This window comes from Vulpes lagopus, chromosome 3 (assembly GCF_018345385.1).
Source record: "Vulpes lagopus strain Blue_001 chromosome 3, ASM1834538v1, whole genome shotgun sequence".
Taxonomy (NCBI): domain Eukaryota; kingdom Metazoa; phylum Chordata; class Mammalia; order Carnivora; family Canidae; genus Vulpes; species Vulpes lagopus.
Window position 1 is genome coordinate 151,667,211 of NC_054826.1, and position 27,707 is coordinate 151,694,917.

The window sequence follows — 27,707 nt, forward strand, 5'->3', positions numbered from 1 at the left end:
CATCACTGTGACTGCAGCCAATGAGCATTCCTCACCACAGGTGAACAGGACCTAATCTAGGTCCTCAGGACAGGTGGAGATCTCCAGGGGTGGGAGCTGATGGGCCATGGGTCGTGTTCCACTGGAGCACAGCTATCTCTCTTGCAGTCCTCGAGGTCCTTCCTCTCTCTCCACCCCACCCCCAGGCTGTGGAATCTTTAATCTGGGGGCAGAGCTCTACTTGCACTTATGCAGCTGTGTATCTGGCACTTTCTGTCTTACACCTCTATCAGTGACTTTTGAACTAAAACATTACTAATTCACCTCCTTTATTCTCTGCTTCAAGAGTAACATCCTTCCCCTAGAAGCACTGGATGACTCATATCTAGTTTTCTGGGCTGGGAGGAGGATCTTCAGGGTGCAAGTGAAGAAAACCAGAGAGTGCAGAGTTGGAAGGCTTGTGAGTGTGGTGGGGTGGGTGAGAACACAGGAATGATTCCTTAAAATATTGTCCCATTCCATATGGATTAGGCATTGTGACCACAATATAATGTTTGTTACTATGGAGTTTTGTGCTCTTGTTCACGTGGTTTCCTGCAGGGCTACAGGACAGACAAGTGGACCCTACCCAGAGGAGAAAGCAGGAAAAGCGGCTGGCGTGGACTTGGGGCGGCACGGCGCGGACTGAACCGTGGATGTCCTGCTGCGGAGTTGACTAAGGGGTCAGATCTCGAGAAATGTACCGCTATTAGGCTTTACTTCCTTTGGTTGTTTTGAAGACCATAATGCCAGACCTCCCTTCCAGCGATGAAGGTATGTTTTTCCCCTAAAGGAGTGTCCCTTCCATCATTCCTTGGGCAAGCTAGCTGAGAGCTGAGTGAAGGGGAGAAAATAAGCAAATAGCTTCTCCTGTTCCCTGGGGTGAGTCAGACCTAGATTCTAAGGATAAACACGAGTGAGGCCCTCCTGTCTGGGAAGGTGGGGTTTGCTGGGTAGGATGGCCTTTCCCGAGGGAGGTAGAAATGAGGGTACCCCACAGAATGCCTCGGTGCCCACCATGACTTGCTGGCGCCCTTCCGAGACGCTTGGAAGTGCGCTCTGCTCTGCACACGGCAGCCAGAAGTACCAGGGAGTGGACACCCCCAGGGAAGTGTTCAGCCAGTGATGGTTTGGAGTAATTGGATAAATATTCTTCAATCCTCAGGACAATTCTGAGGCATGTTCTATGCTGTCCAGCAGAAATATAATGTAAATCACACATGTGATTTCACATTTTCTGGTAGACACATTTAAAAAAGTAGTACGAGACTGGTGAAATGAATTTTGATAAAATATTGTGTTTAACCCATATATCTAATTATTATCCTGTCAATATGTAATCAATCTAAAAAGTATCCACAAGATACTTAAAAATTTTTTTTGTACAGCTTTTTGTATGTTAGGAATCCAGTGCATCTTTCGCATTGAGAGCACAGCTCAGTCCTGATGAGACATAGACACTGCTCAGCAGCCACAGGTGCCCGGTGATGATCATATTGGTTATATGGCCAGTTCTCTACCATCTCTCAACGTTTCCCAGTGCGACAGAGCCCGAGTTGTGTACAGTGGGAAATCCTCATCTTGATGCACCCTGTTTAGACTTCCTTCCCGGTCCCCGAGTGACTGCTGCAGTCTCTTGCCAGGCCTGCCTGAGGTCATCTGCTAGATGAGCCACCTGCCTTCCTCTGTGCCTCTGGTTCAGCTTCTAGGGTCCACAACCAAAGACATGAGGGATCTAAGCCTCTGAGCTCTGAGGGGCACCACATCTCCTATTCGTTGTCAAGGTGCTCTCAATTTTGAACTTTCCTTCTGTTATTTTTATACGGAGTAAATACTTGTTAAAAGTTACAGCAGGGTGTCTTCCATGATGTGACAACCTGAAGGGAAGGGTCTGGTCTGTCTGCGCTTGAGCCTCAGTAGCAAAAAACAGTGTAACTTCCCCTGAGGCCAAAGTGGTAGTGGCAGTAGCAGCACCCATGGTGATAGCTATGCCCAGCAGAGGGGCAATTTCGCCTAGGTCACCAGCAGGAATGTAGCCAAGTGACAAGGAGGCTGGGACAGAAGAACACAAGGGATTCATTGGCTTTCACACAAGACGGTTCTGAGGACCCTCAGACAGGCCAGAGGACAGTTTCTAGCCACCAAGCCAAGGGGAAGGTATAGCAGTTACCACAATTTTATATTTAAGAGAAAATTTTAATTTCTGTAGGCATGGGTAGTAAAGCCTGGACACCTGAGTGGCTTGTTGGTTAAATCTCAATTTGCTGCCTTGGCCAGGATGACTTCAGAGAATCCTCCATCCATATCTCTAAAATAAGAAAAACAATGGCAGGTTGAGATGCAGATTGACTCCAGCACTGTTTATAAATTCCTCTAGAAGAGGTGCTTCCATGGGGCGCCGGGTGGCCTCAGTTGGTTAAGTGTCTGCCTTCAGCTCACGTCATGATCCCAGGGTTCTGGGATCAAGGACTGTGTTGGGCCCCCGCTCTGTAGAGAGTCTGCTTCTCCCTTTCCCTCTGCCTCTCCTCCTGGCTTGTGCTCTCTTTCAAATAAATAAATAAAACCTGAATGATAGAGAAAGAAAGAAAAGATAAGAAAGAAAGAAAGAAAGAAAGAAAGAAAGAAAGAAAGAAAGAAAGAAAGAAAGAAAGAAAGAAAGAGGAAAAGAAAAAGAAAATGAAAGGAAGAAAGGAAGGAAGGAAGGAAGGAAGAAAAGAAAGAAAGAAAGAAAGAAAGAAAGAAAGAAAGAAAGAAAGAAAAGAAAGAAAGATCCAGAGGGTGTGGGTCCTGCCAGAGAGAACCAGCATCCAGAGAGGCAGCCTTGGAGCTGAGTTTCCTCAAGGCAGGATAGTTGGGGGAGAAACAGCATCATGGCTAAGGGGAATCAAGGTGATCATCAGGAAGGAGGTGCTGAGAATCATCAGCTCTGAAGGATGACTTACTAATGACAAAAAGACTCAAGAATAACGAAAACGACCATTGCTAACATTTACTGCCCACTGGGTATCCATAAGGAACTAAGCACTTTTCATGTATTCAATCTGGGAGATGAGATGTTGCTATTTCTTATCCTCTGTAAGTTAGCATTTCCCAACATTCCACCTTTATTCCTCCTCTCTTCACATTTTCATATTTAAACTTTTTCCTGGATGGAGGAGAAACCTCGGGCAGATAGCAGTTAGGAAGCTTGCCTAAACTTGAACAGTAAGTGGTTAAGGAATGATTCAAGGCCAAGTGAGGGAAGGCTGACGACCAGACAGTGAGGAGTGAGTCAGAGCCCAAGGTAGAGGTCAGGGGGGCAGACAGGCAAGGGAGGGGTCAGGGCACGTGGGTTAGGGCTAAGGTCAGAAAGAGTTACAGGACGCCAAATTCTCCTTTAACTGTGTCCTGGTGTGTCACAGAAGTGAGAATGGCTGCTGAGAGGAGCCACACAGGTCTGGATGGGGATAATGGAAAAAGTATGCCGACGTAAAGCAGAATTATTTTATTTTGATTTCTTTTATTCTGTTGTGGTAAGAGCACTTAACATGGTATTTACCCTGCTAACCAAATTCTAGGTGTACATACAGTATTGTTAACTATAGGCTCAGGGTTATACAGCAGGTCTCTGGAACATAATCATCTTGCATAACTAAAACATTTTTAAAGATTTATTTCCTTTTTTTTTTCTTTTTTAGAGAGAGAGAGAGAACACACAAGAGAGAGGGGCAGAGCCTGAGGTGGGGCTCAATCACACAACCCTGAGATCATGACCTGAGCCGAAACCAATAGATGGGACACTTAACCGACTGAGCCACCCAGGCACCCCCATAACTGAAACTTTAAGCATTGAATAGCTTTTAGTTAGCCAGTCATTCAACATGTATTTATTGAACATCTACTGACTTAGTCCACTCAGGCTGCTATAACAAATTACCATTGACCGAGTGGCTTAAAAACATGTGAGAAATTTATTTCTCACCATTCTAGAGGATATAAGACCAAGCTCAAGGTGCCAACACGGTCCAGTTCTGGTGAGAGCCCTCTTCTAGGTGGCAGACTGCCAACTTCTTGTTACATCTTCACTTGGCAGAAAGAGCAAGGGAGCTCTCCGGGGTGTCTTTTACGAGGGCACTGATCCCATTCAGGAGGGCCGCACTCTCTTGACCCAGTCACCTCCCATGGGCCCCACCTCCTAAAACTCACATTGAGGGTTAGGATTTCAACACATGAGGTTTGGGGAGACACATTCATTTCATAATACCTACTATATACCAGGCACTGTTGTAGAGTCAACATTGAATAAAAGTAGACAAAATGCTGGCCTTACTGAAGTTACAAACTAGCCGAATAACAATAGATTGAATATTAAACAATAAAAATGGTAGGTCTGAGGTGTTGTGCTATCACAGCCAACTCTTTCCAAGGAAAAATCCCAGGTGAACTGGATTTCAAAAATTAGGGAAAAGATTTTTTAAAAAAGGGAAAAGATAAAGAGAAAACTTCCAGTCCTGCAGGCCAACCTCCTTCCTCTATTTAGCAAATATTCTCAAGGTTCAAGTGGCTCTGGTAGTGTGAACGTGGTCTCCCAGAGGCTTAGAGTTGGAAGCACTGTCAAAGTCACTTGGGCAAAAAAAAAAAAAAAGTCACTTGGGCAAACCACCTTGCCTTCTGCCTTCCAGTTTGTGAATGCCCTCACAGCGAAAGTGGTCTGGGATACGCTTGAATACTTTGCAGGACAGAAAACTTAGTGTTCCTCAACTCAATCCACTTCAGAGAAATTCAGTTTTTGTTCTGTTTTGTACTGATCCCCGTTAGAGTTCATGTTAACCCTGAGGCCATCATTAAGAGTATTTTATGTTCTCAGTTTTAGATTACCCACAGATTAATGTTTTTAAGTACGTTCTGGATCACTGTTTCTCACCCAATGCTCTGTGAAGCCCTGGGTATTGTTCCACTCTGGGCACTCTTACCCTATGCCTTCAATATTCCTTCCCAAATTATACCCGCAATGGAGCCCCACCTGGAGTTTGCAAGAACTGCCTTCTTTCTCCTTCTACGACTTGGATCTAAGTCCCCTCACTGTTGCACATGGATTTTCCTGCCTCATGGATCTTTGGTAGGATCAGGCATTCTCATTTATAAGATTCCCTCTGTAGACTCCAAGGTGCCACCTAACAGACCACGAACATCTGAATTGATGCTAAGCTGTTGTGTTAGCATTTCTTCATCCACCAGAGGAGAGACCATTTGCAGAAACTCACTATAGACTAAGTAAGAAGTCCTCTTACTAGATTCCTGAGGCTCAGCTTCTACTTATTTACATCGATGCCACCTTCCAGAGTCCTGCTCCATCACTTACATCCCTTCATCTTGATGTTGGGTCCATTCCTTAGCTTCCTTGCCTTGGCAGGACGCTCTTGTAAGGCAGCAGTTCAGAATCTATCAAACTGGAAGGCTCTCTTTGCTGTCAATCTTGGGATGTTCTCTTTTCCATTAAGAGAGTTGGACAGTCCCATGATAAGTTTCCTAGCTTATCTTTTTCCTGCCTCAGACACAGAGAACAGACCTAAATGCATTATATTGTTGCCCTTGCCCCAAGGAATGCTCCTAGCTCCTCTGAATCACGGTCTCCTAAGGCAGTTAGCTCAGTCTACAGCTAGTAGTTAAGAACACGGCCTTGTAATCAGACACACTGAGTTGGGAATCTTGATTCTGCTACTTGGTAGAGGAGTGGCCTTGGGCAAATAATATTTTCTAAGCCTCAGAATTCTCACCTATAAAGTGAGTATAATAAAGCCTACCTGGAAGGACTATTGTAGGTATTAAATTACAACAGCAGATGTAATGTGCTTGGTTCAGAGTGGCTACAAAATGCATCACTAGTGATTATTTCTCCCCAGGCACTTACATGACTGGGAGATCTAACCCCTCCATCAAGATCTCCCTGCTAGTATATAGGATGGCACCTCTCCTCAACTATATTTAAGGTACTTTGTCCCATAATGCAAGCTTCCAATACCAAATTCCAGTCTTCACTCTCTAAACAAACCTCCTAGAGACAAGGCAGAGGGACTGATCCCTTCTCTCAAGTTCCCTTATCAAGCCCGACAATGTCCTAGTCTTGAGGTATACTGTGAATGTCCTCGAGGATCTGTTCAGGCTCATGCTTATCACCTGCACCCTCCTGGTCTTTCCTTCCTAAACTGGGAGCCGCTCCTGGGACAGACTACTTGGAAAATTCACAAAGTTACTGAGCTGAACTGTCTGGATTCCACCACATATTGTCTTGCCATTAAAACCCAGGACTGTCTGGCTCAGAACTGGCCACTTTTTTCCTCCAATTATTTCTGGGAAAATTATAATTCACAATCACTTGGAATAGAATTCATTGCTCAACATGGCATCTGGCATCTGGTAGGAAGTTCTGGGGGAAAAAAAAAAAACCATTAAGTAGCATTAGAGTGCCACCTATTAAATTCCTCTGGTCCAGTTTAAATACACCTCTTTCATGTTGTCTTGTCAGGCAGCAGTGGTTTCCTCTTCCCTCCCTTTACATTCCTATAATAGCTATCTTTATTGAATGCTTATTAATTGTTCCCAGGTCATATAGCTGACAATTGGCAAATCTAGAATCCAGCTATACTGGGTTAAATAGTGTCTTCCCAAAATCCACGTCCACTGGAACATTGGAACATGACTGTATTTGAAAATAATGTCCTTACAGATGCCTTCGAGTTAAGATAATGTCATACTAGATTAGAGTGGGCTCTGATCCAGTGATTAGTGTTGTTATAAGAAGAAGGAAATCTGGAGACAGAGAGACAGTAGGAAAACAGAGAAGGCCAAGTAAACATGGAGCCAGAGATTAGAGTCATGTTGCCAAGGCCAAGGAATGCCAAGGATTGCTGGCAACCGCCAGAAGCTAGGAAGAGGTGAGGAAACAGTCTTCCCTAGAGTCTTCAGAGGGAACGTGGCTCTGCCAGTTTTGAACTTTTCACCTCCAGACTGTGACTGAATAAATTTCTGTTGTTTTAAGTCACCCAGTTTGTGGTAATTCGTTGCAGCAGCCCTAGGAAACTAATACGCCAGCCTAAGCCTGTCAGATGCCAAACATCTTCATATTTAGCCACTATGATATGGTGTCTTGTGTCTGCAGACTATACTATAACTTTCATGGTACATTTATCAGACGCCTTGTATTTCACAGTAGGAGACAGATGGAACCCCTATAACTTGATGGGGGCTGGGGGAGGGGAAGAGGTGAAATTATTGCAAGGCAGGCAATGGACAGGGCTGTTTCTTGAAAAGGTGCCCAATCCTCATTACAGCCTGACCATGTGGTTGAGTAGAGAAGTGGAAATGTGTCTGCTCATGAAGTATGGTGCACCAGAAAAAAAGTGGGCCTGGATGCTGCAAGACCTGCCCCGAACCAGCTCCGTGATGAGGCACATGACATTCCGATGTGGCTGCTTTGACACAGACTGTCCACTTGGGAACGTGGAGACATGGCGTCAAAAACAAAAAGGTTAACCTCTTGGCTTTGAAAAATCCCTAAGCTCCACACTCAGTCCCTCTCAACCCCTGATCCTCTCTCCGTACCCCCACATAGCAGACACTTTACTTTTTAGCTGAGTAAATGAATAAAGAACTGCACACTGAGCACAGAATGAGGTTGGAAGTGTCAGAAATGAAACAATGGTCAACAATGAGGAAAAAGTCAGATGTATAGCAAGAGTCATGAAAGAAGGCTCAAGAAAAAGAGGTGTCTGCCACTAACATTTGGTGATCAATAGTCGTAACAGAAGGCAACGTAGCAAAGTATCAACATTCGGCAAACGTTGGCAGTGAATATAGATGTTTGTAATATTTTTCTTCACAGTGTGGTGTGTTTTAAATGTTTTGTTTAAAAAAAGAACAATCTGGGTGGCTCAGTTGGTTGAGTGTCTGGCTCTTGATTTCTGCTAAGGTCATGATCTCCGTGTTGTGAGACTGATCCTCATGTTGGGCTCTGTGCTGGGAGTGGAATCTGCTTAAGTCTCTCTCTCTCTCTCTCTCCCCCCACCCCAGGTGGCTCAGCGGTTGAGCATCTGCTTTTGGCTCAGGACATGACTCTGGGGTCGCAGGATCGAGTCTCACATCAGGCTTCCTGCATGGAGCCTGCTTCTCCCTCTGCCTGTGTCTCTGCCTCTGTCTCTCTGTGTGTCTCTCATGAATAAATAAATAAATCTTAAAAAAAAAAAAAAGGTTCTCTCCCACTCCCTCTACCCCTCATCCCCCCCCCACCTGCCACTGCCCCCCTCCACGGGTATACACACATGCGCATGTGCTCTCTCTCTCTAGAAAAAAATAAAATAAAAATAAATAAATAATAAAAAAGAACAATAGACCAGCAACCAACTCCTAATAGCTACATTGAAATGGTTGTGTCAAGTTGGCATCGTTGAAATCACTTTACTTTAAGGGATGCTGTATCCTCTCCTTCATCAGCGGAGCTTGTATTGTTGTGGCAAAGCAGTTCATTTCCACACACACAGATGGACCAAGACTTAGGAGAGAAAGTGTGGAAATACATACATGAAAACACATTTCCTGGGCTCTGTACTCCTCCTGCTCCTGAGAATTTGTGCAGAGGAAATGATAACTCAAAAGAAAAAAAGGATGGAGAATATGTAGATGAAAAAAATGGGAGACAAACTGTTTATAACAATGACAAAGTGAGAAGAATTTAAGGTGACCACTAGGGAGTGCTCAGCACTGCTCCCACTCTGGTCACACCACCCCCATCTCCCCCTAGATCCCTGGGGTAGCCTCCAGCTGTCTCTGCTTCTACTTTTATGCCTACAGTCTACTCTCAGCAGCCAAGAGTAGCCCTTTTAGAAGGAAATGAAATCGCATCCCCACTTCTCTTCCAAAGGTTCTCACCACCCTTGCTGCTTCTAACCCTGACTTGAGCCACCACCTCCCAGACCCTGAATTTCGGGAACAGCACCCTAACTGGTCTCCCTTTTTCCATCTTCCTTCTCCTCAAGGCAACAGTGAAACTGTTCCTTTTTCAAATCATAAATCAGATCATGTCACTCCACTGCTCAGAACCCTCCAGTGGCTTCCCCTTTGACTCAGAGTACACCCATATGACTCAGTAAAATTAGGTTACACATTTACAGTAGCACACAAGGACTTCATCTCCTTCCCAGTCCCACTGGATATTTTTCATTGGCTGTTCCCTCTACTCATAATGTTCTTTCTCCAAATGTCTACATGACATTACCTCACTCTCTTCAAGTGGTAATTTAAATCTCCCTTTCTCAGTGAGATCTTCACAAACTACCCTATTTTAAACGTTACCACTCCAGTACTGAGTGATGAATAATGTATAGAATTGTTGGATCATTATATTGTACACTTGAAACTAATATAACACTGTGTGTTAATTATAGTTGAATAAAAATATTTTTTTTACTGTAAACATCCCATATACCCATATCCTACTATCCTGTTTTGTATTTTCTCTTAGCATTTGTTATCTTCTAACAGAATAAGTTTACATATCATTTTCCAAATATCTATTTGCTCTGCCCTGAAACACATGTATGCTGGACTTTAAACTCCAGGAAGAAAGAAATTTTTACCTATTTTGTTCATAGCTGTTTCCCCAAACCCCAAAACAGTGTCTGGTGCATAGTTGACATTCAATAAATATTTGTAAAATGAAAGAACAAATGGTTAAGTAAATTGGGTTAAACCAAGATGAGGGAAGATTAAGCAATCAGATAAAATTGTACTGTGGATCAATGTAGGAAAAGACACATGATGTAATGTAAATGTTAGAAGCTTATGATGGAACCCGAAGCTGCTAAGCGACATCCGTGTGGCTTTGGCAACATTGTCCTTTTCTGGTTCTTTTGCTTTCCCTTCCTTTAAATGTTAGAGTTCTCAAGAGGTATCCAACTGGCTGGTTCTGTGGGTAGAGCATGCAACTCTTCTTTTTTATAATTTTTTATTTATTTATTTATGATAGTCACACAGAGAGAGAAAGAGAGAGGCAAAGACATAGGTAGAGGGAGAAGCAGGCTCCATGCACCGGGAGCCCGATGTGGGATTCGATCCCGGGTCTCCAGGATCACGCCGTGGGCCAAAGGCAGGCGCCAAACCGCTGCGCCACCCAGGGTTCCCGAGCATGCAACTCTTGATACTGGGTTGTGAGTTCAAGCCTCATGTTGGGTGTAGAGTTTACTTTCAAAAACTGTTGGAGTTCCCAAGTTTGTCTTTGTCTATCTACCTCTTGTCCTGTCTACCCTCACTGCTTCAAATACCATGGAGTTTATTCAGCATGTTGTCCAAACCATTGTCTTGGGCCCATTGTCTTGTGTTTTGAACTTCTCATCCACATTACTCATTCTTTTTTAAAAAAATATTTTATTTAGTTATTCATGAGAGACACACAGAGAGAAGCAGAGACAGAAGCAGGCTCCTTGTGGGAAGCCCGATCCTGGACTGGATCCCAGGACCCCAGGATCACCACCTGAGCCAAAGGCAGATGCTCAACCACTGAGCCACCCAGGTGTCCCCATTCTTCATTATTCATGTTGTTCTGCATACACTTCCATTAGTAGTTACATACCATTCTGGGAGTAGTTGTCTGCTTATCAGTCTCCCCCACAAAAATATAATTCTTCTAAGATAAGATGACTAAGACATATTAGTAAGGACTCAATAAGTGTTTGGGTAGTAAAAGATAATAAATGGAGTTCATACTGTATGCCAAGTACCTCTGAGAACCTTACATATATAGTATCATTTAATTCTCACAGCAGCCCCATAAGGGATGTAAGGTAGACATCCCTTCATCACACAGATGGAACAAATAAGAAACAGGATCATAAAAAAGTGACCAAGAAGCATGCTGACGTTAAATTGAGTGTTAAAATGAAGGGATTATAGGCGGTTTTTCTCTTTCAAAAATGTCTTGACTAAAAAAAAAAAAAAAAGTCTTGACTATTGCAGCGGAGCTGCCCGCGGGCCGCGTACCAGCAGGCGGGTATCTAACCCCACAACTTCAGTAGGTTAAGGCAGCGGCCGGAAGTTGCGGGGCGGGGTCTGGGGAAAGGGGAGGAGCCCGGGGGGGGACGGTCCGCAAAGGCGGGGCCTGCGGCGGGAGGAGCCTCGGGCCCCACCCACGGAAACGCTCCCGGCAAAGGACGCGCGGGGGCTGTGGGCGGGGTCGGGGGCGGGGCCAGGCTCGGGCCCCGGGCCGGCAGCGATTGGCTCCCGCTGAGAGGGGGCGGGCCCCACGGCCAGCCCCGCCTCGTCGGGGGGCGGGGCCTGCGCCGGCGCCTCCGGGAGAGGAAGGAGCGCTGCGCGGAGCCCGCTGGGGGACGCCCAGGTCTGCGGCGCCCTCGGCCCCAGAGGCGGAGCCGGAAGCTCTACGGGCTCGTCCGTGAGCCCCTCTGTTTTGGAAGCGGCAGCCCTCTTCCTCTCGACCCGCTCCGCCTGCCCTTGTCGCCGCTTCACCCGGAGGCCCGAGTCCCCTGCCTGGCCGGGCGGTGCCGCCGCAGCTCCCGGACCCGGAAGAGGCGCTACCCCGCTCCTCCGCCATGGAGCCCGCTGCGCCGTCCCTCACCGAGGAGGACCTGACCGAAGTGAAGAAGGACGTGAGTAGCCAGCCTTGCCCGGGCGCCGCCGAGGGCCGGGGGTCGCGGGTGGGCAGGGGCAGGCCCGGCCGGGCGGGCGGGCGAGGAGAGCGGAAACGCGGAGTGGGAGTCCGAGCCGGAGAGGAGCCTGCGGGGGGTCCGAGGGGCTCAAGGTCCAGGCGCTGCTGCAGGACGGCGCCCGGGGGACCTCGGTGGAAGCGACCCCTCGTGACCTGTGAATCCACGTTTAGATCGCTGGGTTCTGAAACCCTGTCCAGTGGAGCGTTTCTCCGCACTCAGCTTCTTGCCGGCTCTCCACTCCTCCCCCGGGGATCTCTACCCCCACCCCTGCGCTTTGGGGCTGCGTCGTTGGGAGTCGACTGCCCAGGTTCCGCCTTGAGTCACACTCCCTAGGCTGCTGGCCCAACCTGGAGCGACAGCTGGACCCGTGAAAGGCTCCAAGCAGTGGAGCAAATATGTGAAACTCTCTTATAAAGGGGGGTTGGGGGAAGCTCAACAGCTGAAAGCACAACCTGGAATTCCCCTAGTAAGCAAACGCCCACATATTTAAATTGGGGGGTGGGTGTAGCCGAAAATTAATTTACAGGTAAATGCTGAAAATATTCAGTACCTAAATTATGCCCTTTTGCTTGGATGCTGCAGAACTGCACAAATCTTAGTACTTATTTGTTGAGGTATCTCTTGTTTCTTTTGCTTTTAATTACTTGTTTTGCCACGTGAGACCTATAGGAGTACCCCCAAAATACTTAGTGTAATTTCGAATAAAAAACAAGAAACCCAACAGAAAATGAGTTCTGCAGTACTTAATACAGAATCATATTTGTGAACTGGACAAGACAGCAGCTTTTTTAGATGTTCGTCTACCTTAAATGCTTCCCCCCTTTTCTCCCTTGAAAGGTTTATTACACTGCACTCATAATTACATAATGACAATTGGAATGACTCATTAGCAGAAGGAAACTGGATATGACAGGGATTTGTGCCTTAGTTTGCTCATTCAGCGATACAGATGGAGCGCTTAGTATATGGAAGGCACTGTCCTTGGGCCTGGAAAGATACAAAAAAAAAAAAAGAAAGAAAGATAACCTGGCCTCTGCTTTACATTCTAGTCGAGATAAAACCAGGACATTGATAACTACCACAGACTAAATGAGTGTTGTCTTATATAAGATTGGTGCCAGTGGAACCATGCACTTCAAGAGCTAAGCCTGTGGTGTTCCAAAATCTTTGTCACACAATTTGCAATGTTCCCATTTAATCTTTACAGCAGTGCTGTGAGAGGTTACAGTTGGGCATAAATATAAAACCTGTACACAAACACAGTTGTGAAGAGTGTCTTCCAGGTCTTTTTTTTTTTTTATTTTTTTTTTCATTTATTCATAAGAGACAGAGAGAGAGAGGCAGGCAGAGACACAGGCAGAGGGAGAAGCAGGCTCCATGCAGGGAGCCGGATGTGGGACTCCATCCTGGGTCTCCAGGACCACACCCTGTGCAAAGGCAGGCACTAAACCATTGAGCCATCCAGGGATCCCCCAGTCTTCAGGTCTTTATTCATTTTTTTTCCCTGTCAGTTCATTGATACTATCCACCTCCATGATTTCAATTTACAGCTATCTCAGCAATTCATAATCTTGGGGAATCATGAAGGGGTCTCAGGAGGTCTATGAAAAAAATGTATGTGCACATTTTTTTCTTAGAGATTTTTTTCATGCTATATTCAAAATGGTTGATGACCTCAGAAGGTCTTAAAATTATCATACAAATATTTGCACTTCCTTCTTTGTCAACTCTAGATGCTTGTTTCCAAATATCTACTGGAAATTTACTTTTATGTTCTGTACACTCCTCATCTTGTCAGAAATTGAACTTTTTATCATCCCTTCCCCAAAGCTGCTTGCTATATTCTCTGTCTTGATGGATAGTATGCCACCACCCAGCCTTCTGGAAAGTCCCACTCTTTCACTATGCTCCTCCCTTCCCCCTGCCCCCATCAGCTTGTTTACCTCATCTTTTGGATTACATGCTGCTGTGAGGTTCTAACAATTCGAAAATTAGAAATTAAGACGCAATCCCAGTTTGAAAAGAGCTTAATTTCCTGGAAGGAGGGAAACAGACATAAATTAATAATTGCAAATTACAGAATAAGTGCAGTGAATTTTGAATTCATCTAGAACACTATCTACTTGACACTCTGCTAAGTGCAGGATATACAGAGTTGAACAAAACATATGTGGTTTTTGCCTGCTTCAAACATATAGGTCATTAGGGTTGAAGACAAATATATGCTTACAAATTATGGTAAGTACTATGAAGGAGACAAACAGGTATTGAGACAGTAGCACGGGGAATCAACTTGACATAGGACGGTCAGGGAAGGTTACATTTAAACTGGTTGCTGAAGAATATAACAGAACTGGGGCAATAATCCTCTAGGCAGAGTAAAGTTTGTAAAGGAACTAAAACAGGCAAGACCTTGGTGACTTGGGGAAATTGGAAACAGGCAGAGGGTGCTCTGAGAAGTTAGGAAGGTTGGGCTAGAGCCAGATCATGGAGGATTTTACAAATGGTAATAAAGTATTAGGATTTTTCTCAAGTGTAGTAGGGGTCTGCTGAAGAACTATGTTAATATTTTTAATCCCTTTGCCTATTGTATGGACGGAAGGGAGCAAAAGTAAGAAGAGGGAAACCAGTGAGGAGATTCATGGAATTAATATAGTTAAGAGCTGATGGTGATTTGGATCAGGGGGAAAGCAGTAGAAATGGATGGAACAGGAGGATTCCAGATGCATTTTTGAAATAGAAATGTTAAGATTTGGTGATGGATTGAATTGAGAAAGAGAGTAGAGTCAGTCTGGTGAGTGAAAATGTCAGATCAGCAATTAGACCTACAAATCTGAAGATCACAAAGGAGATCCAAGCTGTGAGATTGAGTGAGTTCACCTAGAAAGTTGAGAGCTAGAAGGGAAAAGGGAGATCATAGGGGAGTTTTTGTTTTTTTGTTTTTAAATGAGAGGTCATAGCCACAGAGATGGGAATAGAGCCAGGGGAGTGTGGTATTCACGAAACCAGTATTTCAAGGAGGGGGGAGTGGTCAGCTGTGTCCATGCTGCTGAGAGGTAAAATGAAGACAAATGAGGATGAGATTTGACAGTGACGAGGTTCTTGGTGGCTGAGAAGAGTAATGATACAGAGTAGAAATGAATTGGGAGATAGGAAGTATAGTTGTGGTATGTAGAAAAGTGAAGTACATGCACAGGGTGCTATAAGGACAGAAGAGAGGAGTGCCTAATTCCTTCTGGGGAGTTTAAACAAAGCTTCCTGAAGGAGGTGACCACTGTGCTGAATCATAAATGATAAATAGGGACTTAGGGTATGAGAAGAGAAAATCAGATAAAGTGACAACAAGAAGAACTACACGGTGACAAACAGTTTTAGGTAGAACACAAAGTACCAGGACAGTTAGAGGTGGTGACAGATTAAGCTCCAGAGGCAGGATCCATCCTATGAAGTGCCCTGTCTGCTATTATCAAACAGCTGTTACTTATTGTGTACTGACTGTGTATCAGAGACTGTGTCAAGCCTTCATACTCATTGTCCTACTGAGTCCTTCTAGAGGTTCTGCAGGGTAAGTGTTTATCACTATTTTACAAATAAGGAACCTGAAGCTTAGCTTAAGTTTCTTGCCCCAGCTCTTACAGAAGTATATGGCGAATTACGATCCAAACTGATGTTGGCCTTATCCAAAGTCATACTCTTGACCTCTCTACTATTCTGCCAAAGTTGAGGAACTTTATCTTTTAAGTTGGTGGAACACAGTTTTAAATTTTTACAAAATTAACTGACAACATTTCAATATTAGTAGAATTCCACTCCAGATTTCCATTTTCTCTTGAAAAATTGGGAGCTCTGATAGATGTGTGAAGGAGAAATTTGAATGGGAGGAAAAAAATGGGAAGTACAGCTAGGTGTCTTGTTTGTTAATAGTCCCTGCAGCGTATGACGAAGACCTGAGCTAAGGCAATGCTAATGATAAAGATGAAGTGAAGGGGCAGATTTGATAAATACAAGGGGTAAGTTGGCAGGACTTGGTGGGTAGGTGATCAGATGTGGCAAGGGAGCAAAAGAGAGGAAGTCGAGGATGAGTTGAAGGTTTATCGCATGATCAGCTGGATGGTGGTACTCCCAAATGAGTGAAGACTATCAAATGGAAAGGACAGGCAAAGATATCAAATTTGGTTTTAGACAAGTTGATTCAAGTAGCTTTGGGATGTCTAAGTGGAGAAAGTCTTGATCACATACACAAATTTGGGGATCATCAGTATGTAAGTAGTAGAGATGACAGCAAATGAGGTTTTTCAAGGAGTTCAGCTTTAAAATCTATTCTCTCCCTCCATCCTCACTGCTTAAATTCATGCACTCAACATAGCTTATGTAAAATATTGTGTCAGTCTCCTTATGGGTCTCCCAATTTTTGCTCCCCCAAGTCCTCTGCAAAATTTTTTATTTTTTTTTATTGCTTCTTATTTATAAACATTTTGACTCGTGGCTACAGGGAAACATATGTTTCTCAACATGTTATAAAAACTCTTCCATAATACAACCTGTTTTCCTTTCCTTAAGCTTAATTCCTTAAGCTTAATTTCTTACCACTGTGTCACATGCACCCCTGCATCCCAACTACCCCAGACTTGTTAGTATTCTCCTCTGTGCACCTTCATACTACAAGTATACCCTCTCTAAATTTCCCGGATCATGGAGGAGGTACAGTTAATTGTTTACTCTGTACTTCCCTAATACTTGTGGTTTTTTTCTGGGTTATAGCACATTGTATGATAATTATTGGCTTGTGTTTGATAGATACTCTCCAACTAGACTGTGTGCCCTTTGCATACAGGATTCAAGTTCTGTTCATATTTGTATGCTCAACACTTGGCATATTGGGTATTTAGATATATGAAGAGTTTGTTGCATGAACAAATAAATGAACGTGGGAGCTCAGTGGATTGAGAACTATAGGGACCCTTCACCCAGCCTACTTTTGTGCCACCATGTACTCAAATATTTCTAAGATCTTCCATTGCCTTTAGCTCATCGTGATAAATATGTCAAATTAGTCATCATTGTTTTAATCACTAACATTTATTGACCAGTTACTATGTACCAGGCACTTTCTTAAGTACTTTACATATATTATTTTATTCCTCATAATACTCAGATGAGGAAGCGGAGGCCCCCAGGGAGTTATTTGCCCAAGATCACATATCTAGTAAGTAGGAGAGCTAGAAAACAGTCATTGGCATCAAATTATTAATGCTATTTAGTGGGACCCACGTCTGCTCATTAAGCCCCCTGAGGCACTTCTCAGATCTAAGCCTGTTTTCTGTGATTTCCTTTTCTTCATCTCTTTAATTTCTTCCAACATTCACTATTGCTTTAGTGTACTCCCCCACCCCACCCCACCCAGCACCCACTGCCTTCTACCCCCTGACTCACTGAGTTAGAATATAGTCTTTCCAACTGACTCCAAAGATAGACACATTAAGGGCTCTTATAGTTATGCTCTTTTAAAGACATTCATACTCTAGGATAGACACTCTATGGTTTTACTCTAAGAAAATGGAAAAAATTTTTTATAAGATTTTATTTATTTATTCATGAGAGACACAGAGAGAGAGGCAGAGACATAGGCAGAGGGAGAAGCAGGCTCCATGCTGAGAGCCTGATGTGGGACTCGATCCCGGAACCCCAGGATCACGCCCTAAGCCAAAGGCAGACGTTTACCGCTGAGCCACCAAGGTATCCCAGGAAAATGAAAGATTAATAAACATGAGAAGGTTATAAATTATGGGACCTCACTAAGTTATCCTCTTTGGTCCTGACTAATCCTGGATTCCATGTTAAATGGTAACTAAAATGTATGGAAGCCTCTGCCCTCATCTTTACCCCTGAAGGTGGAGGCCTGAGCATACCTCCCTTATTTCCGTGGACCTGGGTGCTCTAGACCTATTCCCTTCTCTAAATAGCGTGGCCTTGGTTTATAGGTGTGAAGATGAGATTAAAACAGGACAGAAGAAGGGCAGCCCCGGTGGCTCAGCAGTTTAGCGCTGCCTTCAGCCCAGGGCCTGATCCTGGAGACCCGGGATCGAGTTCCGCATCAGGCTCCCTGCATGGAGCCTGCTTCTCTCTGCCTGTGTCTCTGACTCTCTCTCTTTCTAGGTCTCTCATGAATGAATAAATAAATGAATAAATGAATACATCAATCGATCAATCTTAAAAAAAAAAAAAAGCTGCAAGGAATGTTTAGTCTGGGACCTACTTCTGTCTACTTGGCCCTTCGTCTTAATAACATGGATTTTAGTAGGCCTGAGCCTCTTGACTTTCTCTCACCAATTAAGATTCCTAACTAATGATCAGTCACCTGTGATTTCCCTCAAGTGAGGGTGAAAAAAAAGCACTGAAGCACAGTTTTATGTCTTTCAGGCTTTAGAAAATCTGCGTGTATACCTGTGTGAAAAAATCATAGCTGAGAGACATTTTGATCACTTACGTGCAAAAAAAATACTCAGTAGAGAAGACACTGAAGAAATTTCTTGCCGAACATCAAGCAGGAAAAGGGCTGGAAAATTGTTAGACTATTTACAAGAAAACCCCAAAGGACTAGATACACTGGTTGAATCTATTCGGCGAGAAAAAACACAGAACTTCCTGATTCAGAAGATTACAGATGAAGTGCTGAAACTTAGAAATATAAAACTAGAACATCTGAAAGGTAAGATATTTTGGTGTCCAAGAATTCGTTTAAATGTAACAATGCTTTTAGAAGCAAAATACAAAACAAATCAAGAAATCATCATTTTGTTTTTATTCAAAAAGTTTCAGCTTCAGAATTACATTTGATTTACATTTTTTTAACCTATCGTTTCATTGGAAGATTAGAATATCACTCAATGTTCTGTATTTATATTCATTTAACAATACCATTTATACAAAAATGAAATCCTGGTGTACATAGGAGTTTGTTTCTCAAGTCTGCAGGATAGAAGATCAGTCTATTCAAAAGTAACCCCTGAAAATGCACATAACACATGAAGAAAAATATATAAGGCAAAGTATTTGTAATAAGTCCAACTGTAATGGTTCTTCCACCAGTTGATCACAGAATGAAGCGATTGGCATATGTTTGTAAGAATCGTGTTATGTAAATTATCCATAGCTTTAAACACTAGAGTCACACTCAGTCTGTCATGAGAGAGGCGAGGTTGATGAATGACATAGCAAATTCACTTGCCGTGTCTCACCCTTACCCCGGAGCACACACTCACTAATTGGAATACTACACAGAATTGCCTCTACTGTTTAAATCCTCCTCTCCCCACAAACCCCATCTCTCTTCCTGTGCCTTTCTCTAGGCAGTTGAGATAAATGTGCATGTGATGTAGCTCTACTCCAGCTGTTCTAGGCACTGGGGATCCAGAAAGGAGTAATTTAGGTCCTTAAGAAACTCTGTAAGTCCATATTGGGACACATTGGAAGTCTCCCCTCCTGAGCCATATTTAAGAAAATAGTTTCTATAGCATAGATCAGAAATGCTGAAGGTATTGTGAAGTTGAACAGCTGTTGGGGGAAAAAATGATCTATAAATATACTTTATAGATTTTGCAGATTTTACATAAAATTTCTCAAGTCAGGAGATTCTGTGCCTATAGATTTGCTAATGGCATTCCTGGGTGGTGCAGCGGTTTAGCGCCTGCCTTTGGCCCAGGGCGCGATCCTGGAGACCCGGGATCGAATCCCACGTCGGGCTCCCCGTGCATGGAGCCTGCTTCTCCCTCTGCCTGTGTCACTGCCTCTCTCTCTCTCTCTCTCTCTCTCTCTGTGACTATCATTAATAAATAAAAATTAAAAAAAAAAAGATTTAAAAAAAAATATTTGCTAAGACTAACAGAAAGATAGAATTTGTGCTTATTCTTTTACCCTGAGGCTAATTGTTAGCTACACCCATTGGATATGGTAAAATTCTTTGATCAGAACAACCACTGTCATTTAAGTAGACCGTTAGGTTTGAGAACCGGGACATTATTAATGTGAAGAGACCTGGGTTATAGTTCTCAGTTTCCCAGGAAGTGGTTCTGGAAGGTTGGGTATGACTTAACTATTTGGGGACTCTCTTTTTTCATCTATACTAGTGAGAAGTTATCCAGGGGACCTCTGAAATCCCTTCCACTTCTAACACCCTGTGATTCAAGAATCCGTAATTGGTATTATTTAGCTCAGAGTTTGAGCATATGGTCCGTTTAAAGTTTGTTTTTTTATTAGGTAATGTATTTTGTGCCAGAATGCTAAAGAATAGCAGTTTTGAAAGCTGTTTCTTATTTTATGAAAAATTTTAGGGGCTACTTAATATTTTCTAGGTCATTCAGTGGTTAAGTATATAAGTATACAAATTAAATTTGAATGATAGCATATCATTTAGCTTCCTTGAGACTATTTCCTTATCTAGGAAATAAAAATAATGGTGCACTTCATGGCGGTTGGGAAAAGCAAATGAAACGTGAAATGGATTATGACCGAATTTATAAATTGCTGTTTAAATTTTGGTTATGTGGTAGCCAGCTTGTAATCTCTAAAAATGTACAATATAGGTATGGGCTTAATTTTTTTAGTTACTTTTTCATTTACATCTGAATAATTTTATCATAGGACTGAAATGTAGCAGCTGTGAACCTTTTCCAGATGGAGCCACAAACAACTTCTCTAGATCAAATTCAGATGAGAGTAATTTCTCTGAAAAACTGAGAGCATCCACTGTCATATACCATCCAGAAGGAGAATCCAGCACAGCCCCTTTTTTTTCTACTGAGTCTTCACTGAATTTGCCTGTCCTAGAAGTCGGCAGAACTGAAAATCCCACCTTCTCTTCAACTACACTTCCCAGGCCTGGGGACCCTGGGGCTCCTCCTTTGCCACCAGAGCTGCAGTTAGAAGAAGGAGGAACTTGTGGAAACTCTAGTGAGATGTTTCTTCCCTTGAGGTCACGTGCTGTTTCGCATCAATGACAGTTTGCAGCCTCTTAATTTTTTTTAATAATGACAAAAAATATTTGAAAGATTATCAGTCTTTTTATAAAATTACTGTAATGACTTAACATTTGATATATGTTTTTTAAAATGCAGTGGAAGCCTACTTTATAAAAAAGACTTTTTTAGAACCAAAGAATTGCATACTTTTAGATAGCTAAAGAACATCATGTTGATCATGTACTTTTCATTTTTTCCATTCTTTCCATTTTTAAAGTATTGAGTGTTTTCACATTTTTTAAGACTAACTTTAATAGGGAACATTTCTCTATTTGAGAATAGAGTGTTAGGGTGGGAATGATATCTCAGTGTATTTGTACTAGAATTTTCATAGTCTAATAGTCCTTTCCGACTATTCAGTAAATTTTCAGACTAAGCTATATCTATATGGTAATAAATCCAGTCACTGACAGGAAAACTACCAGTGTACTGAAAAGAACCTCCCACTCACTTGGGCTAGACACTTACAGAGTCCCCTTCTGATGTGGAGGAGCACCTAAGGGAGTCTGAGCCACCTAAGATCTCAATTTGCCAAAATACGTTTCTTATTAACCTTATTAATTAATACCACTTTCTTAGGATTTTCACAATCTTATCATTTTCATTCCTACAGAAAAAAATCTCAGCAAAAACCTGCTATTACACGTAATTTGGTGAGGTTTTAAAAGTATTTTTCTGAACTTTTCATCCTCTTTCAGTGAGGACCACTGTACAAGTTGAAATAACTAGAACAAAATGTTGTCTGTGTGTGTATATGTGCCAGTCCTGTCTTCAATACTGTCTGGAACAAGTGGGCCATTGGCTTCATTTGTCTTTTTTACTATATAACAAAGTTTGACTAGTTTTACACCTTTATAAATTTTATGCTGTCGTTGGTTTTATTTAAATTATAATCTCCCTGGTTCCTGATATATGTCTCATATATTTCCATTACCTTGAAAAAGCAGAGGTGGGACTATGCTATTAACAACAAGAGTTTTTGAATTGCAGTGCTATTTTTTTGGAAGTTTCAAGTATTTCAATAGGAAATAAATACCTAAAATTCTTTTTTTTACATGTACCAATTTTTATAGAAATCTTACTTCAAGTGATGAGATCAAGTTGCATTTCTGGATAGACATGTATTTATCAATCACAAAGAAGATCGGCCTTTGGCTTTAGAACTTGTTTTAAGCCTGGATAATTTTTGTAGTGTAACATTTTCTAAGGATTATGGGAAGCATGTTTCACCTTCAGCAAGGCATAAGAAAACAGTGGCGTTACATTTAAAGAAGTTAAAAAGCAGAAGCAGGCTTTTCATTTCATTAATTAAAATTTGATATGTGGTTACTCTTATTTAAAAATAATTTACTCAGAATCAGAAATAATTTAGATATACTGTATCACCCACATTTATAGTTGATAACACTGAATTTTCTTTCAGACTGTTAAATATACAGACAATAAAATTAAGGTTTTAACAGACTTAGCCTTTTGGGTTTTCTGAATCCTATGAAGTCAATCTTTTTTTTTCTTTAAACACTGAAAACCACCTATTGCTGGAAGTATATAAATTAGAATGACAGACTCACAGGTTGGTGAATGCAGGAGTGAAAAAGTTACTTTTTACACATATTGTATTATCACTTCACACAAAAGCAACAATCCTGATCTCACTTTATAATTCTATCTTAATCAATAGACTTTATTTTTTAGCATGGCTTTAGATTTGTAGAAACATTGAGCAGAAAGTACAGTTTCCATATGCCCCCACTTCCTCTGTTTTCCATTTTCATATCTTGCATTAGTGTGGTATATTCATTAGAATTGATTAACTAGTCTTGAAACATTATTAACTAAACTTAGTAGTTTACATTAGGATCCACTCTGTGCTGTGCACTTCTATAGTTTGGTTGTCTCTCTTTTTTTTTTAAGATTTTATTTATCTATAGCAGCACATGCACTAGCAGAAAGAGAGGCAGACTGAGAGGAGAGAATCCTCCAGCAGACTCCCCACTGAGCTTGGACTTGGATGCAGGGCTTGATCCTATGACCCTGAGATCATAACCTGAGCCAAAATCAAGAGTCAGACTCTTAACCGACTGAGACACTGAGGCCCCCCAGTTCTATGGGTTTTGTTAAATGCGTAAAGTCATCTATCCACCAGTATGATATCATACAGGACAGTTTCACTGCCCTAAAAATTTCCTGTGTTCCACTTACTCATCTCTTCCTTTTCCCTCCCCCTTCCAACCCTGGCAACCACTGATCCTTTTATTGTCTCTGTGGTTTTGTTTTTTCCAAAATGTCACATAGTTGGAATCATATGTAGCCCAAGTAATATGTGGCCTAAGTTTTCTCCATGTCTATTCATGGTGAACACACCTCTTACTTTTGGTCAGTATGTTGGTCTTAGTGCAAGGTCAAACACTGGCAAATTAGGAACAGGCCAGAATAATGGCAAATTTTTGTTTTGTTTCAATTTTTTTTAAGAAGTGTTTTGGCTCTGTTTGGGATTTGGGGATTTGTTTATTTTGATAAACAGATTTTGTTAAATTTTAACTAACTAATTACCAATCTTTTGTGTTTAGTGATTTCTGTCCCCTGTTTTAGAAATTTTTTCTTCTCTCAATGTCATGATGGTATTTTCCTATGTTTTCTTCTGGAAACTTAGTTATTTTAGTTTCATAATTGGCCATATAATTCATTATGAAGTGATTTCTATGTATGGTGTAAGGTAGAAGCCAAGTCTTACAGGTGCTGGCTTTTAACCTAAGCAATTTCAAAGGGAGCAGAAAGTTCTAGGCTCTGGTATTATCTTGTATCAGTGGATAAATATATACACTTTTGATTTTGGGGAAAAAAAGCAAACCAAGAAGCAAATCAATCTATAGTTGTTGAGTGTAAACTTATGAAGGCTATCTGAAAGGAGAGCTAAAACAAACTCGGGATAAAGTAAATGACTCAAAATCACACAACTTTTTAGGATAAAAATATTTGGCTCCACAGTCCATGCTCTTTCCATAACTCCATCCTCTTCTTAGCATTTCTTACATGACAGGAAGTTAAGAGTGGGGATTATGTATTTTTTCAGTCATTAATTTAGTGATTATCGAGTATCTATTCTAGGTGTGGGAGATACAGTGATAAAGTCTGTGTCCTCAAAAAATTCACATTCTAGCTGGGGAAGATAAAATATAAACATGGAGACCTAGGTAATTCTAGTTGCCATGGATACAAATAGGGCATGTGTGAGTTAAAACATAACTTGGGAAAGAGTATAGGTAGCACCATCAGGGAAGTCCTCTCAGACCAGGTGGCAGTTGAGCTGAGATGTATCCAAAAGACACAGAAACCAGCTTAAAGGGGCTCCCACAGGCCAAATCCAGAATAATTTCAACGTCAAAATAAATAATAATAGTTTAGGGCAGCCCGGGTGGCTCTGGTTTAGCACTGCCTTTAGCCCAGGGCCTGATCCTGGAGACCTGGGATCGAGTCCCACATCGGGCTCCCTGCATGGAGCCAGCTTCTCCCTCTGCCTGTGTCTCTGCCTCTCTCTCTTTCTGTCTCTCATGAATAAATAAATAAATACAATCTTTTAAAATATAATAATAGGGGGAATCCCTGGGTGGCGCAGCGGTTTGGCGCCTGCCTTTGGCCCAGGGCTTGATCCTGGAGACCTGGGATCGAATCCCACGTCGGGCTCCCGGTGCCTGGAGCCTGCTTCTCCCTCTGCCTGTCTCTCTCTCTCTCTCTCTCTCTCTCTGTGACTATGATAAATAAATAAATTTAAAAAAAAAATAAATAAATAAAAAATAATAGTTTATAGATCATTGGATAAAATAAACCATGAGTCCATGCTAATATAAATGGACAAATAATGTGATGAAGAATGGGATATTGACCTAGTCTCAAATATCTCCCTACAAAACACTTATTAATTAAAAAGGGCAAAAGTAACTTGATGGTAGAAAAGCCTGCCAGATACTACCTTAAACAAAAGATCAGGGGCACCTGGCTGTCTCAGCTGGTAGAGCATGTGACTCTTGATCTTGGGGTTGTGAGTTTGAGCCCCCCACGTTGGGTGTAGAGACTACTTAAAATCCTTTAAAAAATGGTTAAAATCATCAGTACTGAAGCAAATGAAATCACATGCCTACTGATTGGATGCAATGAGAAGAACACACCACCACTTTCATAATATTCTTTTTTTTTTTTTAAGGATTTTATTTATTTATTCGACAGAGAGAGAGCACAAGCAGGTGGAGCAGCAGGGAGAGGGAAAAGCAGGCTTCCCCCTGAGCAGAGGGCTCAATGTGGGCCTTGATGCCAGGATCATGACCTGAGCTGAAGCCAGACATTCAACCAACTGAGCCACCCAGGTGCCCCCAGTTTCATGATATTCTTAAAGATTTGTAACCTGCATTTCGTCACCAAGACAAATTGAGGCATCTTCTACAAGATACTGTTCTATAATCTTAATGTCAAGATCATGAATGTTAGACTGAAAGGCCATTTCAGGTTGAAGGAGATGAAGAGACATGGCCACTAAATACAATGCATGAATCTAAACAACTTTAAAGATTATTAAATGTTATGAAAATTAGCAAGCAAGAAAGAAGAAGAATAGTAGAGGTTGAATTGGTAATAAGTGTTTGAACTCAGACTATATTTTAAATTTGAAATGATAAGACTTAGTGACTTTTGACTTGAGCATCTGGATTAATAATGCTGTAATTTGGGGTGCCTGGCTGGCATAGTCTATAGAGCTTATGACTCTTGATCTCAGGGTCATGAGTTCAAGCCCCACGTTGGGTACAGAGATTCTCACAAGTAATGGTAATACTGCTTCTCCCTCTGCCTATGTCTCTGCCTCTTTCTGTGTGTCTCTCATGAATAAATAAAAAAAAATTTTTTTTAAAAAGAGCCACAAGATACACGTGGTTATCTTAATGTCAGTTTTACTCAATAACATCATTTTAAATATTTTTATATATTAAACTAAAAGCTGTATTAGAGACTAGTATATAAAATTTGCATACATTTTCAAAATATTATACTATATGCCCCCAAGATTTTATGCTCATGGAGCTCCAGGCCACACTGTATCAGTTTTACCTATGGAGGGGCTGGAGACTGAGGTCAGCCATATATAGGCAATCAACTATGTCTACTATATCTACGTGACTAAACTCCAGTTAAAACACTGGACACCAAGGCTTGGGTGAATCTCCTGGTTAGCAATAGTCCATGCATACCATCACATATCTTTGTTAATACCATCTACACCTTTATGGGGAAAGGACATTGGAAGCTCTGTGTGTGGAAATCTGGGCTCTACCCCTTGCACCTCTTTCCTTGGCTGATTTTAATTTGTATCCCTTTGCTGCAATAAACCACAAGCAAAAGTAAAATAGCTTTCAGTGAGTTTTGGGAGTCCTTTTAGCAAAAACTTGCAATCGGTGTCAGAAGTGAGGATGGTTTTGGGTACCTTCAAACTTTGCGTTTTGGGACCATCATCTTCCTCTGTCAACACAGGTATCTGGATGGAAAATTTTGAGAAAACCCCTAGAGCTATGCACTTATAAGTTATCATAACCCACATTATTTATGGATCATCTACTCAGTGAAAGGCACTGAGCTGGGTACCAAGAATATAAAACTGAACGAAACACAGTCCGGCTCCTCCACCTGGAAAAGAGGAGTGAACAAGACAGACCCTATCTCTGCCCCCTGGAGCCTGCCTCCCACAGGAACAGCAAATCATGAAGGAGTGTATCATCTGAAGGAGCGGTCCTCCTTCCCTGGGGTCTGTAAACGTTTCCAAACAGTTTTATCACTTTCATTTAAGTATCACTCCCTCTTAGATCACCGGGAGGAGTCCAAGATTTCTAGTTTCCTTGGTGACTAGGTTACATCATTTACTGAGACAGGGTACACATACAGAAACAAGTCATAAGGAAAGACAAGCTACTGATCTAGTAAGTGGGTGTCTGAGGCCCCCGCAGGATGTCCACATGGAAAGTTTAGGAGCCAAGTGGAGGTCTGGTCCAGAGGATGGATGGAAAGATTGCGGTTGGAGACCCAGATTCGGGAGCCACAAACATAAGGGAGTTAAGGTCATGGAACGAGACCGGCTGACTCGCAACTTTGAATTGCCCTGTACAAAATGAGAAGTGTTGCTGAAAGATGGTATAATATGTTGGGAAACACCACATACACTGCAAAGCAAAACTGAAAAGAGGCTGACAAGGAGAAGCCAAAGTTTGGAAGCCGCGCTGAGCAGCGAGGTACAACCCAAGAGGAATTTCATCAAAGATAGTTGTTCAGAGCCCACGTGGATGGGGTCAAGCCGGGAGGATTTAGTCTGTGACTTAAGTCCACCACCCATAGAGGGCTTGCAGGATGACTGAGGGAAGCAAGCACACGGAGACTAATTTTCATTTTGACGAGGAGATGCAGTGGGATCAGAAAGAAATGCTGGCGTCCCCGGGGCAATGGTTAAGGTGGAGTGGCAGTAAAAAAAAAAGAATTCTTATGTCTTGTGTGCCTTTATTTACTTCTTTAAAGATTTTATTCATTCATGAGAGACACATGGAGAGAGAGGCAGAGACACAGACAGAGGAGGAGCAGGCTCCGTGCAGGGAGCCCGACGTGGGACTCGATCCCGGGTCTCCAGGATCACGCCCTGGGCCGAAGGCAGGCGCTCCACCGCCCTGCCACCCGGGCGTCCCTCTCAGGTGCCTTTAATAGACTCCTACTGACTTTGATATTGAACACTTGAAATTTGATATTGAAATTTGAAAGTTCGGTTGGGATCAGGGCTTCAGGACTTGCCTCTTCCCGGGGCTCCAGGAGGGCGCACAAGCAGCCCCGCGGGGAAGCGAGCGCTCCAGCCTCCAGCCCCGGGCTCCCGTCCGGCTGCAGGAGCGCGGCGCGGCCGTCAGGGGGCGCAGGCCCCGCGGCTCTACCGCAAGCCTTGGGGCGGAGCCAGCCGCGG

At 42.5% G+C, this 27,707-nt stretch overlaps 1 protein-coding gene and 1 long non-coding RNA gene across 2 annotated transcripts; both read left to right on the forward strand.

Annotated features, from left to right (window-relative positions):
• Positions 1-307: 307 nt before the first annotated feature.
• Positions 308-8,123, forward strand: LOC121488061. The gene is made up of 4 exons (XR_005986973.1): positions 308-439; positions 580-792; positions 7,329-7,525; positions 8,068-8,123. It is a non-coding gene; the product is annotated as an uncharacterized LOC121488061 (long non-coding RNA).
• A 3,179-nt stretch (positions 8,124-11,302) lies between these two features.
• BCL10 (BCL10 immune signaling adaptor) lies at positions 11,303-24,190 on the forward strand. The gene is made up of 3 exons (XM_041750596.1): positions 11,303-11,651; positions 18,132-18,420; positions 20,352-24,190. The coding sequence occupies exons 1-3, from the start codon at positions 11,595-11,597 to the stop codon at positions 20,705-20,707; spliced, it is 702 nt and encodes a 233-aa protein (XP_041606530.1). The 5' UTR covers positions 11,303-11,594; the 3' UTR covers positions 20,708-24,190.
• Positions 24,191-27,707: the final 3,517 nt, after the last annotated feature.

Bases quoted from the DNA above. Each gene is read 5' to 3' on its own strand.
- BCL10 (XM_041750596.1), top strand. From the start codon at position 11,595: ATGGAGCCCGCTGCGCCGTCCCTCACCGAGGAGGACCTGACCGAAGTG. The intron at 11,652-18,131 runs GTGAGTAGCCAG...TATGTCTTTCAG, and splicing joins TGACCGAAGTGAAGAAGGAC to GCTTTAGAAAATCTGCGTGT. The intron at 18,421-20,351 runs GTAAGATATTTT...ATTTTATCATAG, and splicing joins AAAACTAGAACATCTGAAAG to GACTGAAATGTAGCAGCTGT.